General features: G+C 44.2%; 1 protein-coding gene across 1 annotated transcript in view; it reads left to right on the top strand.

Moving 5' to 3' along the window:
• Positions 1-15,000, top strand: part of LOC128308182 (GRB10-interacting GYF protein 2-like) — a gene marked incomplete at its 3' end in the record, with an annotated part of 44,532 nt that overhangs the window by 12,917 nt on the left and 16,615 nt on the right. Inside the window, exons 3-4 of the mRNA XM_053045466.1 lie at positions 12,801-13,125; positions 13,378-13,887. Of these exons, the coding sequence (XP_052901426.1) occupies positions 12,801-13,125; positions 13,378-13,887 (835 nt within the window). The remainder of the gene's footprint in view (positions 1-12,800; positions 13,126-13,377; positions 13,888-15,000) is intronic.

The raw sequence follows: 15,000 nt of genomic DNA, 5'->3' as shown, positions 1-15,000 counted from the left end.
TCTTGTCCATGCTTTCACATGCTCTGATAGGTAGGTTCGTTCTCAGTTATCCCTGTGTTCATGGTTTTCGTGTGCTTCCATAGGTTTGGTCCGTGTTTTTGAGTACTCTTGTCTATAATTTTCGTGTGCTTCTAGAGGTTTGGTCCGATTTTCAGTACTCTTGTCCATGACTTTCGTTTGCTTCGATTCGTTCACTCTATTACTCTTGTCTTTGGTTTTCGTTTGCTTCGATTCGTTCACTCCATTACTCTTGTCTGTGGTTTTCGTTTGCTTCGATTCGTTCAGTCCATTACCCTTGTTTGCGGTTTTCGTTTGCTTCGATTCGTTCAGTCCATTACTCTTGTATGTGATTTTCGTTTGCTTCGATTCGTTCAGTCCATTACCCTTGTTTGCGGTTTTCGTTTGCTTCGATTCGTTCAGTCCATTACTCTTGTATGTGATTTTCGTTTGCTTCGAGTCGTTCAGTCCATTACCCTTGTCTATGATTTTCGTTTGCTTCGAGTCGTTCAGTCCAATACTTACCTTTGTCTATGATTTTCGCTCTAGCCCAGTCGCCCTGCGCTCTGGAAATCACATTCCAACTCTATCACCGATAGTGCTCACACCTTGGAAACCACATTTCACCCGGGGAACCTTAGGGTGGATTTTGAGCCTTTCGGGATTGCGAAACCATCATTTAACACTCTAAACTTAATTTCCGCAATCCCAGACGCACTTTCCATATGGTCTCCAAAAATGCGTGTGAGCTGACCTGGTCCCTTATAATAGGCAATGAACACGATTTTGGCAAAATATTTTTTTCAAAATTTTTTGACTCACCGGGTAAAATTGAATTTACTTGGGAAAAATGTTCTAGCAGGGGCCCTCCCATACAAATTTTTTTCTTCTCAAAAATGATTTTCGTTTCACTTTTCATACTCAGGGGAGTCTAAAATTGATGTTTTGAGTCACCGTGAAAAAAAAATTTTTTTGACCCGAGCTTGTGTCGGCGACCCAAAATCGACGCACTTGGGAAAAATGTTCTAGCAGGGGCCCTCCCATACAAAAATTTTTTCTTCTCAAAAATGATTTTCGTTTCACTTTTCATACTCAGGGGAGTCTAAAATTGATGTTTTGAGTCACCGTGAAAAAAAAATTTTTTTGACCCGAGCTTGTGTCGGCGACCCAAAATCGACGCACTTGGGAAATATGTTCTAGCAGGGGCCCTCCCATACAAAAATTTTTTCTTCTCAAAAATGATTTTCGTTTCACTTTTCATACTCAGGGGAGTCTAAAATTGATGTTTTGAGTCACCGAGAAAAAAAAATTTTTTTGACCCGAGCTTGTGTCGGCGACCCAAAAATCGACGCACTTGGGAAAAATGTTCTAGCAGGGGCCCTCCCATACAAAAATTTTTTCTTCTCAAAAATGATTTTCGTTTCACTTTTCATACTCAGGGGAGTCTAAAATTGATGTTTTGAGTCACCGTGAAAAAAAAATTTTTTTGACCCGAGCTTGTGTCGGCGACCCAAAATCGACGCACTTGGGAAATATGTTCTAGCAGGGGCCCTCCCATACAAAAATTTTTTCTTCTCAAAAATGATTTTCGTTTCACTTTTCATACTCAGGGGAGTCTAAAATTGATGTTTTGAGTCACCGTGAAAAAAAAATTTTTTTGACCCGAGCTTGTGTCGGCGACCCAAAATCGACGCACTTGGGAAATATGTTCTAGCAGGGGCCCTCCCATACAAAAATTTTTTCTTCTCAAAAATGATTTTCGTTTCACTTTTCATACTCAGGGGAGTCTAAAATTGATGTTTTGAGTCACCGTGAAAAAAAAATTTTTTTGACCCGAGCTTGTGTCGGCGACCCAAAATCGACGCACTTGGGAAAAATGTTCTAGCAGGGGCCCTCCCATACAAAAATTTTTTCTTCTCAAAAATGATTTTCGTTTCACTTTTCATACTCAGGGGAGTCTAAAATTGATGTTTTGAGTCACCGTGAAAAAAAAATTTTTTTGACCCGAGCTTGTGTCGGCGACCCAAAATCGACGCACTTGGGAAAAATGTTCTAGCAGGGGCCCTCCCATACAAAAATTTTTTCTTCTCAAAAATGATTTTCGTTTCACTTTTCATACTCAGGGGAGTCTAAAATTGATGTTTTGAGTCACCGTGAAAAAAAAATTTTTTTGACCCGAGCTTGTGTCGGCGACCCAAAATCGACGCACTTGGGAAAAATGTTCTAGCAGGGGCCCTCCCATACAAAAATTTTTTCTTCTCAAAAATGATTTTCGTTTCACTTTTCATACTCAGGGGAGTCTAAAATTGATGTTTTGAGTCACCGTGAAAAAAAAATTTTTTTGACCCGAGCTTGTGTCGGCGACCCAAAATCGACGCACTTGGGAAATATGTTCTAGCAGGGGCCCTCCCATACAAAAATTTTTTCTTCTCAAAAATGATTTTCGTTTCACTTTTCATACTCAGGGGAGTCTAAAATTGATGTTTTGAGTCACCGTGAAAAAAAAATTTTTTTGACCCGAGCTTGTGTCGGCGACCCAAAATCGACGCACTTGGGAAATATGTTCTAGCAGGGGCCCTCCCATACAAAAATTTTTTCTTCTCAAAAATGATTTTCGTTTCACTTTTCATACTCAGGGGAGTCTAAAATTGATGTTTTGAGTCACCGTGAAAAAAAAATTTTTTTGACCCGAGCTTGTGTCGGCGACCCAAAATCGACGCACTTGGGAAATATGTTCTAGCAGGGGCCCTCCCATACAAAAATTTTTTCTTCTCAAAAATGATTTTCGTTTCACTTTTCATACTCAGGGGAGTCTAAAATTGATGTTTTGAGTCACCGAGAAAAAAAAAATTTTTTGACCCGAGCTTGTGTCGGCGACCCAAAATCGACGCACTTGGGAAATATGTTCTAGCAGGGGCCCTCCCATACAAAAATTTTTTCTTCTCAAAAATGATTTTCGTTTCACTTTTCATACTCAGGGGAGTCTAAAATTGATGTTTTGAGTCACCGAGAAAAAAAAATTTTTTTGACCCGAGCTTGTGTCGGCGACCCAAAATCGACGCACTTGGGAAATATGTTCTAGCAGGGGCCCTCCCATACAAAAATTTTTTCTTCTCAAAAATGATTTTCGTTTCACTTTTCATACTCAGGGGAGTCTAAAATTGATGTTTTGAGTCACCGAGAAAAAAAAATTTTTTTGACCCGAGCTTGTGTCGGCGACCCAAAATCGACGCACTTGGGAAAAATGTTCTAGCAGGGGCCCTCCCATACAAAAATTTTTTCTTCTCAAAAATGATTTTCGTTTCACTTTTCATACTCAGGGGAGTCTAAAATTGATGTTTTGAGTCACCGTGAAAAAAAAATTTTTTTGACCCGAGCTTGTGTCGGCGACCCAAAATCGACGCACTTGGGAAAAATGTTCTAGCAGGGGCCCTCCCATACAAAAATTTTTTCTTCTCAAAAATGATTTTCGTTTCACTTTTCATACTCAGGGGAGTCTAAAATTGATGTTTTGAGTCACCGTGAAAAAAAAATTTTTTTGACCCGAGCTTGTGTCGGCGACCCAAAATCGACGCACTTGGGAAATATGTTCTAGCAGGGGCCCTCCCATACAAAAATTTTTTCTTCTCAAAAATGATTTTCGTTTCACTTTTCATACTCAGGGGAGTCTAAAATTGATGTTTTGAGTCACCGAGAAAAAAAAATTTTTTTGACCCGAGCTTGTGTCGGCGACCCAAAAATCGACGCACTTGGGAAAAATGTTCTAGCAGGGGCCCTCCCATACAAAAATTTTTTCTTCTCAAAAATGATTTTCGTTTCACTTTTCATACTCAGGGGAGTCTAAAATTGATGTTTTGAGTCACCGTGAAAAAAAAATTTTTTTGACCCGAGCTTGTGTCGGCGACCCAAAATCGACGCACTTGGGAAATATGTTCTAGCAGGGGCCCTCCCATACAAAAATTTTTTCTTCTCAAAAATGATTTTCGTTTCACTTTTCATACTCAGGGGAGTCTAAAATTGATGTTTTGAGTCACCGTGAAAAAAAAATTTTTTTGACCCGAGCTTGTGTCGGCGACCCAAAATCGACGCACTTGGGAAATATGTTCTAGCAGGGGCCCTCCCATACAAAAATTTTTTCTTCTCAAAAATGATTTTCGTTTCACTTTTCATACTCAGGGGAGTCTAAAATTGATGTTTTGAGTCACCGTGAAAAAAAAATTTTTTTGACCCGAGCTTGTGTCGGCGACCCAAAATCGACGCACTTGGGAAAAATGTTCTAGCAGGGGCCCTCCCATACAAAAATTTTTTCTTCTCAAAAATGATTTTCGTTTCACTTTTCATACTCAGGGGAGTCTAAAATTGATGTTTTGAGTCACCGTGAAAAAAAAATTTTTTTGACCCGAGCTTGTGTCGGCGACCCAAAATCGACGCACTTGGGAAAAATGTTCTAGCAGGGGCCCTCCCATACAAAAATTTTTTCTTCTCAAAAATGATTTTCGTTTCACTTTTCATACTCAGGGGAGTCTAAAATTGATGTTTTGAGTCACCGTGAAAAAAAAATTTTTTTGACCCGAGCTTGTGTCGGCGACCCAAAATCGACGCACTTGGGAAAAATGTTCTAGCAGGGGCCCTCCCATACAAAAATTTTTTCTTCTCAAAAATGATTTTCGTTTCACTTTTCATACTCAGGGGAGTCTAAAATTGATGTTTTGAGTCACCGTGAAAAAAAAATTTTTTTGACCCGAGCTTGTGTCGGCGACCCAAAATCGACGCACTTGGGAAAAATGTTCTAGCAGGGGCCCTCCCATACAAAAATTTTTTCTTCTCAAAAATGATTTTCGTTTCACTTTTCATACTCAGGGGAGTCTAAAATTGATGTTTTGAGTCACCGAGAAAAAAAAAATTTTTTGACCCGAGCTTGTGTCGGCGACCCAAAATCGACGCACTTGGGAAATATGTTCTAGCAGGGGCCCTCCCATACAAAAATTTTTTCTTCTCAAAAATGATTTTCGTTTCACTTTTCATACTCAGGGGAGTCTAAAATTGATGTTTTGAGTCACCGAGAAAAAAAAATTTTTTTGACCCGAGCTTGTGTCGGCGACCCAAAATCGACGCACTTGGGAAATATGTTCTAGCAGGGGCCCTCCCATACAAAAATTTTTTCTTCTCAAAAATGATTTTCGTTTCACTTTTCATACTCAGGGGAGTCTAAAATTGATGTTTTGAGTCACCGAGAAAAAAAAATTTTTTTGACCCGAGCTTGTGTCGGCGACCCAAAATCGACGCACTTGGGAAAAATGTTCTAGCAGGGGCCCTCCCATACAAAAATTTTTTCTTCTCAAAAATGATTTTCGTTTCACTTTTCATACTCAGGGGAGTCTAAAATTGATGTTTTGAGTCACCGTGAAAAAAAAATTTTTTTGACCCGAGCTTGTGTCGGCGACCCAAAATCGACGCACTTGGGAAATATGTTCTAGCAGGGGCCCTCCCATACAAAAATTTTTTCTTCTCAAAAATGATTTTCGTTTCACTTTTCATACTCAGGGGAGTCTAAAATTGATCTTTTGAGTCACCGTGAAAAAAAAATTTTTTTGACCCGAGCTTGTGTCGGCCACCCAAAATCGACGCACTTGGGAAAAATGTTCTAGCAGGGGCCCTCCCATACAAAAATTTTTTCTTCTCAAAAATGATTTTCGTTTCACTTTTCATACTCAGGGGAGTCTAAAATTGATGTTTTGAGTCACCGTGAAAAAAAAATTTTTTTGACCCGAGCTTGTGTCGGCGACCCAAAATCGACGCACTTGGGAAAAATGTTCTAGCAGGGGCCCTCCCATACAAAAATTTTTTCTTCTCAAAAATGATTTTCGTTTCACTTTTCATACTCAGGGGAGTCTAAAATTGATGTTTTGAGTCACCGTGAAAAAAAAATTTTTTTGACCCGAGCTTGTGTCGGCGACCCAAAATCGACGCACTTGGGAAATATGTTCTAGCAGGGGCCCTCCCATACAAAAATTTTTTCTTCTCAAAAATGATTTTCGTTTCACTTTTCATACTCAGGGGAGTCTAAAATTGATGTTTTGAGTCACCGTGAAAAAAAAATTTTTTTGACCCGAGCTTGTGTCGGCGACCCAAAATCGACGCACTTGGGAAATATGTTCTAGCAGGGGCCCTCCCATACAAAAATTTTTTCTTCTCAAAAATGATTTTCGTTTCACTTTTCATACTCAGGGGAGTCTAAAATTGATGTTTTGAGTCACCGTGAAAAAAAAATTTTTTTGACCCGAGCTTGTGTCGGCGACCCAAAATCGACGCACTTGGGAAAAATGTTCTAGCAGGGGCCCTCCCATACAAAAATTTTTTCTTCTCAAAAATGATTTTCGTTTCACTTTTCATACTCAGGGGAGTCTAAAATTGATGTTTTGAGTCACCGTGAAAAAAAAATTTTTTTGACCCGAGCTTGTGTCGGCGACCCAAAATCGACGCACTTGGGAAAAATGTTCTAGCAGGGGCCCTCCCATACAAAAATTTTTTCTTCTCAAAAATGATTTTCGTTTCACTTTTCATACTCAGGGGAGTCTAAAATTGATGTTTTGAGTCACCGTGAAAAAAAAATTTTTTTGACCCGAGCTTGTGTCGGCGACCCAAAATCGACGCACTTGGGAAAAATGTTCTAGCAGGGGCCCTCCCATACAAAAATTTTTTCTTCTCAAAAATGATTTTCGTTTCACTTTTCATACTCAGGGGAGTCTAAAATTGATGTTTTGAGTCACCGTGAAAAAAAAATTTTTTTGACCCGAGCTTGTGTCGGCGACCCAAAATCGACGCACTTGGGAAAAATGTTCTAGCAGGGGCCCTCCCATACAAAAATTTTTTCTTCTCAAAAATGATTTTCGTTTCACTTTTCATACTCAGGGGAGTCTAAAATTGATGTTTTGAGTCACCGTGAAAAAAAAATTTTTTTGACCCGAGCTTGTGTCGGCGACCCAAAATCGACGCACTTGGGAAAAATGTTCTAGCAGGGGCCCTCCCATACAAAAATTTTTTCTTCTCAAAAATGATTTTCGTTTCACTTTTCATACTCAGGGGAGTCTAAAATTGATGTTTTGAGTCACCGTGAAAAAAAAATTTTTTTGACCCGAGCTTGTGTCGGCGACCCAAAATCGACGCACTTGGGAAAAATGTTCTAGCAGGGGCCCTCCCATACAAAAATTTTTTCTTCTCAAAAATGATTTTCGTTTTACTTTTCATACTCAGGGGAGTCTAAAATTGATGTTTTGAGTCACCGTGAAAAAAAAATTTTTTTGACCCGAGCTTGTGTCGGCGACCCAAAATCGACGCACTTGGGAAATATGTTCTAGCAGGGGCCCTCCCATACAAAAATTTTTTCTCCTCAAAAATGATTTTCGTTTCACTTTTCATACTCAGGGGAGTCTAAAATTGATGTTTTGAGTCACCGAGAAAAAAAAATTTTTTTGACCCGAGCTTGTGTCGGCGACCCAAAATCGACGCACTTGGGAAATATGTTCTAGCAGGGGCCCTCCCATACAAAAATTTTTTCTTCTCAAAAATGATTTTCGTTTCACTTTTCATACTCAGGGGAGTCTAAAATTGATGTTTTGAGTCACCGAGAAAAAAAAATTTTTTTGACCCGAGCTTGTGTCGGCGACCCAAAATCGACGCACTTGGGAAATATGTTCTAGCAGGGGCCCTCCCATACAAAAATTTTTTCTTCTCAAAAATGATTTTCGTTTCACTTTTCATACTCAGGGGAGTCTAAAATTGATGTTTTGAGTCACCGTGAAAAAAAAATTTTTTTGACCCGAGCTTGTGTCGGCGACCCAAAATCGACGCACTTGGGAAAAATGTTCTAGCAGGGGCCCTCCCATACAAAAATTTTTTCTTCTCAAAAATGATTTTCGTTTCACTTTTCATACTCAGGGGAGTCTAAAATTGATGTTTTGAGTCACCGTGAAAAAAAAATTTTTTTGACCCGAGCTTGTGTCGGCGACCCAAAATCGACGCACTTGGGAAAAATGTTCTAGCAGGGGCCCTCCCATACAAAAATTTTTTCTTCTCAAAAATGATTTTCGTTTCACTTTTCATACTCAGGGGAGTCTAAAATTGATGTTTTGAGTCACCGTGAAAAAAAAATTTTTTTGACCCGAGCTTGTGTCGGCGACCCAAAATCGACGCACTTGGGAAAAATGTTCTAGCAGGGGCCCTCCCATACAAAAATTTTTTCTTCTCAAAAATGATTTTCGTTTCACTTTTCATACTCAGGGGAGTCTAAAATTGATGTTTTGAGTCACCGAGAAAAAAAAAATTTTTTGACCCGAGCTTGTGTCGGCGACCCAAAATCGACGCACTTGGGAAATATGTTCTAGCAGGGGCCCTCCCATACAAAAATTTTTTCTTCTCAAAAATGATTTTCGTTTCACTTTTCATACTCAGGGGAGTCTAAAATTGATGTTTTGAGTCACCGAGAAAAAAAAAATTTTTTGACCCGAGCTTGTGTCGGCGACCCAAAATCGACGCACTTGGGAAATATGTTCTAGCAGGGGCCCTCCCATACAAAAATTTTTTCTTCTCAAAAATGATTTTCGTTTCACTTTTCATACTCAGGGGAGTCTAAAATTGATGTTTTGAGTCACCGAGAAAAAAAAATTTTTTTGACCCGAGCTTGTGTCGGCGACCCAAAATCGACGCACTTGGGAAAAATGTTCTAGCAGGGGCCCTCCCATACAAAAATTTTTTCTTCTCAAAAATGATTTTCGTTTCACTTTTCATACTCAGGGGAGTCTAAAATTGATGTTTTGAGTCACCGTGAAAAAAAAATTTTTTTGACCCGAGCTTGTGTCGGCGACCCAAAATCGACGCACTTGGGAAATATGTTCTAGCAGGGGCCCTCCCATACAAAAATTTTTTCTTCTCAAAAATGATTTTCGTTTCACTTTTCATACTCAGGGGAGTCTAAAATTGATCTTTTGAGTCACCGTGAAAAAAAAATTTTTTTGACCCGAGCTTGTGTCGGCCACCCAAAATCGACGCACTTGGGAAAAATGTTCTAGCAGGGGCCCTCCCATACAAAAATTTTTTCTTCTCAAAAATGATTTTCGTTTCACTTTTCATACTCAGGGGAGTCTAAAATTGATGTTTTGAGTCACCGTGAAAAAAAAATTTTTTTGACCCGAGCTTGTGTCGGCGACCCAAAATCGACGCACTTGGGAAATATGTTCTAGCAGGGGCCCTCCCATACAAAAATTTTTTTCTCTCAAAAATGATTTTCGTTTCACTTTTCATACTCAGGGGAGTCTAAAATTGATCTTTTGAGTCACCGTGAAAAAAAAATTTTTTTGACCCGAGCTTGTGTCGGCCACCCAAAATCGACGCACTTGGGAAAAATGTTCTAGCAGGGGCCCTCCCATACAAAAATTTTTTTTTGACTCACTGGGTAAAATGGTCGCACTTGGTAAAAATGTTCTAGCAGGGGCCCTCCCATACAAAAATTTTTATTTCTCAAATCGATCCGTGGTTTCACTTTTCATACTCTAGGGCCCATTTGCTTCAACTTTGGAGAAAATTTTCGATGATGAAAAATTTTCGCCTTCGACGTCCATCGACCACTCGACCCGAACTTGGTACTTTTGTATGGAGGTACCCGAGTGGTGACTTTTTCATACAAAAATTTTTATTTCTCAAATCGATCCGTGGTTTCACTTTTCATACTCTAGGGCCCATTTGCTTCAACTTTGGAGAAAATTTTCGATGATGAAAAATTTTCGCCTTCGACGTCCATCGACCACTCGACCCGAACTTGGTACTTTTGTATGGAGGTACCCGAGTGGTGACTTTTTCATACAAAAATTTTTATTTCTCAAATCGATCCGTGGTTTCACTTTTCATACTCTAGGGCCCATTTGCTTCAACTTTGGAAAAAATTTTCGATGATGAAAAATTTTCACCTTCGACGTCCATCGACCACTCGACCCGAACTTGGTACTTTTGTATGGAGGTACCCGAGTGGTGACTTTTTCATACCAAAATTTTTATTTCTCAAATCGATCCGTGGTTTCACTTTTCATACTCTAGGGCCCAATTGCTTCAACTTTGGAAAAAATTTTCGATGATGAAAAATTTTCACCTTCGACGTCCATCGACCACTCGACCCGAACTTGGTACTTTTGTATGGAGGTACCCGAGTGGTGACTTTTTCATACCAAAATTTTTATTTCTCAAATCGATCCGTGGTTTCACTTTTCATACTCTAGGGCCCAATTGCTTCAACTTTGGAAAAAATTTTCGATGATGAAAAATTTTCACCTTCGACGTCCATCGACCACTCGACCCGAACTTGGTACTTTTGTATGGAGGTACCCGAGTGGTGACTTTTTCATACAAAAATTTTTATTTCTCAAATCGATGCGTGGTTTCACTTTTCATACTCTAGGGCCCATTTGCTTCAACTTTGGAAAAAATTTTCGATGATGAAAAATTTTCACCTTCGACGTCCATCGACCACTCGACCCGAACTTGGTACTTTTGTATGGAGGTACCCGAGTGGTGACTTTTTCATACAAAAATTTTTATTTCTCAAATCGATGCGTGGTTTCACTTTTCATACTCTAGGGCCCATTTGCTTCAACTTTGGAAAAAATTTTCGATGATGAAAAATTTTCACCTTCGACGTCCATCGACCACTCGACCCGAACTTGGTACTTTTGTATGGAGGTACCCGAGTGGTGACTTTTTCATACAAAAATTTTTTTGCGAATACGTGTTCGTTCGCGATCATTTAGGCCATGAACAACAAGTCCGCTGCGATAGAAATAGTGCATTGTAGTTACTCGACGAGAAAAAAAATCAGGACTTAGAAAAATTTTTGAAAGTCAAATCGTATTGACTTCCAACAACACCTGATAATAAACACACATTGCCTGTTGCACCACAGATCGCATTTGACTTAACAAATCGCCTGTTGGTACGCACATCACCATCGACTTTACCAATCGCGTTTCGCACCGCTAATCCCACTTGGCGTGGAGCCACGCACATAATGTTGCGAGGAGAGTATTAATCGGGACTAAGCGTTTTAAGCTCGCGAACACTCCACTATGGGAGTGCACGCAAGCACCAACTGTACACACACAACACAACAATCACTCTCGCGAACACTCCATTCCCAAAGTGAACGCGAGCACCAGCAAGCATGGGTCGCCTGAGAGGATCGATGCGAACGCATCTCTACAACTCGCAGCTCCCAGCCTGTAGTCCCGTCGTTTGCGGGCGGTCGAAGGTGTCGAAACTAGTTGTATCCACGGTCGACGGAAACACAGCCACCAGGGTTCCCTGTGGTAAGGTACTTCCACGTGCAGCGTGCTCCCGCCCGTTGCGGCTCAGTCTAGTGCTATAGCGGGGATGAGACGTCAGTGTGCGCGGGGCAGCACCGACGGATCTCGGAGGGTTGTTAAGCCCGCTAGCTTCCGATCACCTAATGGGTTTGAGAAGCGCTATCAGCTCGGATTGGATACGACCTTAGAGGCGTTCAGGCATAATCCAGCGGACGTAGCGTCATACCAAAGTCCGGTCGAACTAGTATTGAGCCAGTGGTCCGTACCTGTGGTTCCTCTCGTACTGCACAGGAATTCCGTTAAGATAGCGGCAAACAGCACACACCAGTAGGGTAAAACTAACCTGTCTCACGACGGTCTAAACCCAGCTCACGTTCCCTTGAAAGGGTGAACAATCCTACGCTTGGTGAATTTTGCTTCACAATGATAGGAAGAGCCGACATCGAAGGATCAAAAAGCCACGTCGCTATGAACGCTTGGCGGCCACAAGCCAGTTATCCCTGTGTGCGTAGCTGTCATTTGCAGTGTTAGGACGTGCTTCTGTGTCGCTCCCTTGAAAAGTGAAAAATTGCATGCAAAAACAGCAGAAAAAGGACGGGAAAGTGTTTATAGTGCCTAATTATTGTGCCCTTTAGTCGCCTATGGCGTTATATCAGTGAAACAGGACGATGCTCGCCTGGAAAGTGCGTTGAAAGTCTCCCCATACATTTTGTATGGGAGCAGTAAAGTGCGGAAATAACGCAGAAAAGGCGAATAAAAACATTAAGTGGCGTTATTAAATCATAGTGTCGGCACCGATAAACGGTTTTATAAACGGTAATAGAAAGGAAATAGCCGAAAAGTGCATAAAATAGTGCGTGCAAAATAGCGGCAGAGCGGCGTCAGGTGTGTCGGCGCGTGTGAATGTGCGGCTTGGAACGCGTTCGCGTCTTGACAGCGACGTCAAACAAGTTCGCAGTGAACCCCTGACAGCGATCCAGCACGTCCGCGGTGAACTGGAGCAAGTCCGCAGTCTACCACCGGCAGCGAGCTTTAGCGGAGACACCAAACAGCGCCATCTATTGGGAACCGCGGAGCTTTCGCGAGTGGCGTCACCTGGTGGTCGGTACCGGTATTACGGCTAGTGGAGACAACAACCAGCATCGCTTGGGAGATTTCGACGTTGGAGAAAGCGGCGAACCTGGAAATAATTTTTTGAGTCCTTATTGGTTTTATCATATATTGCTGGAATTAATATTTGTTTTTGTTTCAGAAGAAGCAAATATATATCCAGTAATTCCCAACCAAGCAGGCTGGCCTTCTGAAGGCCATGGATAGGGCTCTGAGGGGACGTACTCCCTCGGTGGACGAGCCGAGTGCTGCCACCAAAGGAAAATCAGGAGCGAGCTCGAGCAAGAGGCTCACCGTCCCGTTGACGCCTGTAATGGAGGGCGTTGCTGTGAGTGGAGCCACTAGCTCCAGCAAATACGCGGCCAAGTTGGTGACTGGCTGTGGAGGGTCGCCGTCGAGCGAGGTGCGACGCATGATCAGCGAAGCAAAGCTTGACAACGAGACGCTTCTCACGGTCGTTAAGAAGCTGGAGGAGCAGGTGTCGCTCCTGCGTGTACAGCTTGAAACGGCGGCCGAGCAGGCTCGGCAGGACCTGCGTGAGGCGCGTCTCGAGGCGCGACAACGGGAGGAGCGGCTGATTGCCGATAACCTGCAGCTGCGGGAAGAGCTGCGAAAGGAGCGGGAGCTGCTCACGACGCTGGTGGCGCAGTCCATCGGCCATAACCAGCCTGTTGTGCAGCAACAGCCAGAAAGAGCCACGCAGCAGCGTGGACATCAGCAGGACGCGGTGGTGGCAACGAGCAAGCCACCTCAGACGACGGATGGCGGCTCCTGGGTTGAGGTGGTGCGCCGTAAGCCGCCACGTCAGCAGGCGGCTGATCTACAGCGGCAGCAACAGTGGCCACAGCTCCCGCAACGTCAGCAGCAGCAGCAGCGGCAGCAACCGCAACAACGGCCCCAGCCGCAACGGCCGCAGGCCCAGCTGCAGCAACAGCAAGGTGTGGCCAGTACGTCTGGTGCGCAACGTGGAGGTCAGGCGCAACAGCGTCAACGGAAAATAAAGCTGGATGCTATCGAGATTGCACCAGCGGAGGGCCAGAGCTGGGACGAGGTGTACCAGCTGGTACGAGCAGCTCCTGAGTTACAGCGTTTCAACAGCCAGCTGGGGGTCGGACGTCGGACCATGCGTTCGCGGCTGGTAATGGACGTGGAGAAGGGAGCCGATACGGCTGCGATCCTGAAATGCGTGCAGGAGGTGTGCGCTCGGGGAGACCAGCCAGCTGCCGCCAGACTGGTGACACCAATGGTGGAGGTCCGGGTCGACGCTATTGACCCTTTAGCGAAGGAGCAGGACGTGGCGCTGGCTCTAGCCAGCCTTGCACAGTCGCAGGTGGAGGAGTCTGCCGTGCAGCTGCGAAAAGCCTGGAACGGAACGAAGGTGGCGTTCGTTCGCGTTCCGGAGAAGGCGGCGGAGCAGTTGAAGGACCGACATGTACTGATAAAGTACACCTCGTGCCTTGTGCGGACGGCACAGGCTTCGACGTCGCGAGAGCAACGGTGCTTCAGGTGCCTGGAATTCGGTCACCTTCGGGCCAGCTGCCGGAGCGAGGTGGATCGGACAGCTGCGTGCATCCGCTGCGGCCAACCGGGTCACCTGGCCCGAGCCTGCACAGCGGAGGTGTGTTGTGCGGTCTGCAAGGGCCCTCACCGAGTAGGACACCCGTCCTGCACCCGGAAGGTCTGAAGGTCTTGCAGATTAACCTTGGGCGCAGCCGTGCAGCGCAGGACATCATGCTGCAGACGGCTAGGGAGATCGGAGCGCAGGTGGTGATAGCGTGCGAGCTGTACAAACCACCTAGAGACAGCGTGCGGTGGGCGGTCGACGAGGCTCAGAGCGTAGCGGTAGTGGCGACTGGCGGCTACCCCATCCAACGACTGGGGAGTTCATCGGTGCCTGGGCTGGTAGTTGCCACCATAGCCGGGATAACGTTTGCCAGCTGCTATGTGTCCCCCAACATCGGACAAGCGGATCTCGGCGACTACCTTGAAGCGGTTGAGCTCACGCTCACGGGACAGGATCCCATGGTTCTGGCTGGGGACTTTAACGCCTGGAACCAGGAGTGGGGCAGCTCAAGAACCACGGCGAAGGGTGAGGACTTGTTGAGTGTTGTTGAGCACCTCGGTCTTAGGACGCTCAACCGAGGGAACACACCCACTTTCAAGGGCAACGGTGTTGCACGGGAAAGCGTCATCGACGTGAGCTTCTCGAGTCCCTGCGTAGCGGAGCCAGGCAGTTGGAGTGTGAGCAGTAGGTACTCCGGTAGCGACCACAGCTATGTGCTGTTCAGCGCTAAACTGCCTTCGACCAGCGGCCGACAAGAACATCAGCATCGGCCACACTGCAACGGGCACGGCGGTACAGCAGGCATGACGCGGCACGCGGGAACACGCTACAAAACAAGCCAATTCAATCAGGCTTGTTTTAAGCTGGCGCTTGGGATCGGTTGTTTCGATGATGTAAGCACACCTGAGGGCCTGATCAGGGGGCTCACAGAAGCGTGCGACGCAACGATGGAGAGGATCCACAAGACGAATTTCCGGCAGG

The sequence above is a fragment of the Anopheles moucheti genome, assembly GCF_943734755.1.
Source record: "Anopheles moucheti chromosome X unlocalized genomic scaffold, idAnoMoucSN_F20_07 X_unloc_29, whole genome shotgun sequence".
Taxonomy (NCBI): domain Eukaryota; kingdom Metazoa; phylum Arthropoda; class Insecta; order Diptera; family Culicidae; genus Anopheles; species Anopheles moucheti.
This window is presented reverse-complemented; position numbering and strand designations above follow the sequence as displayed.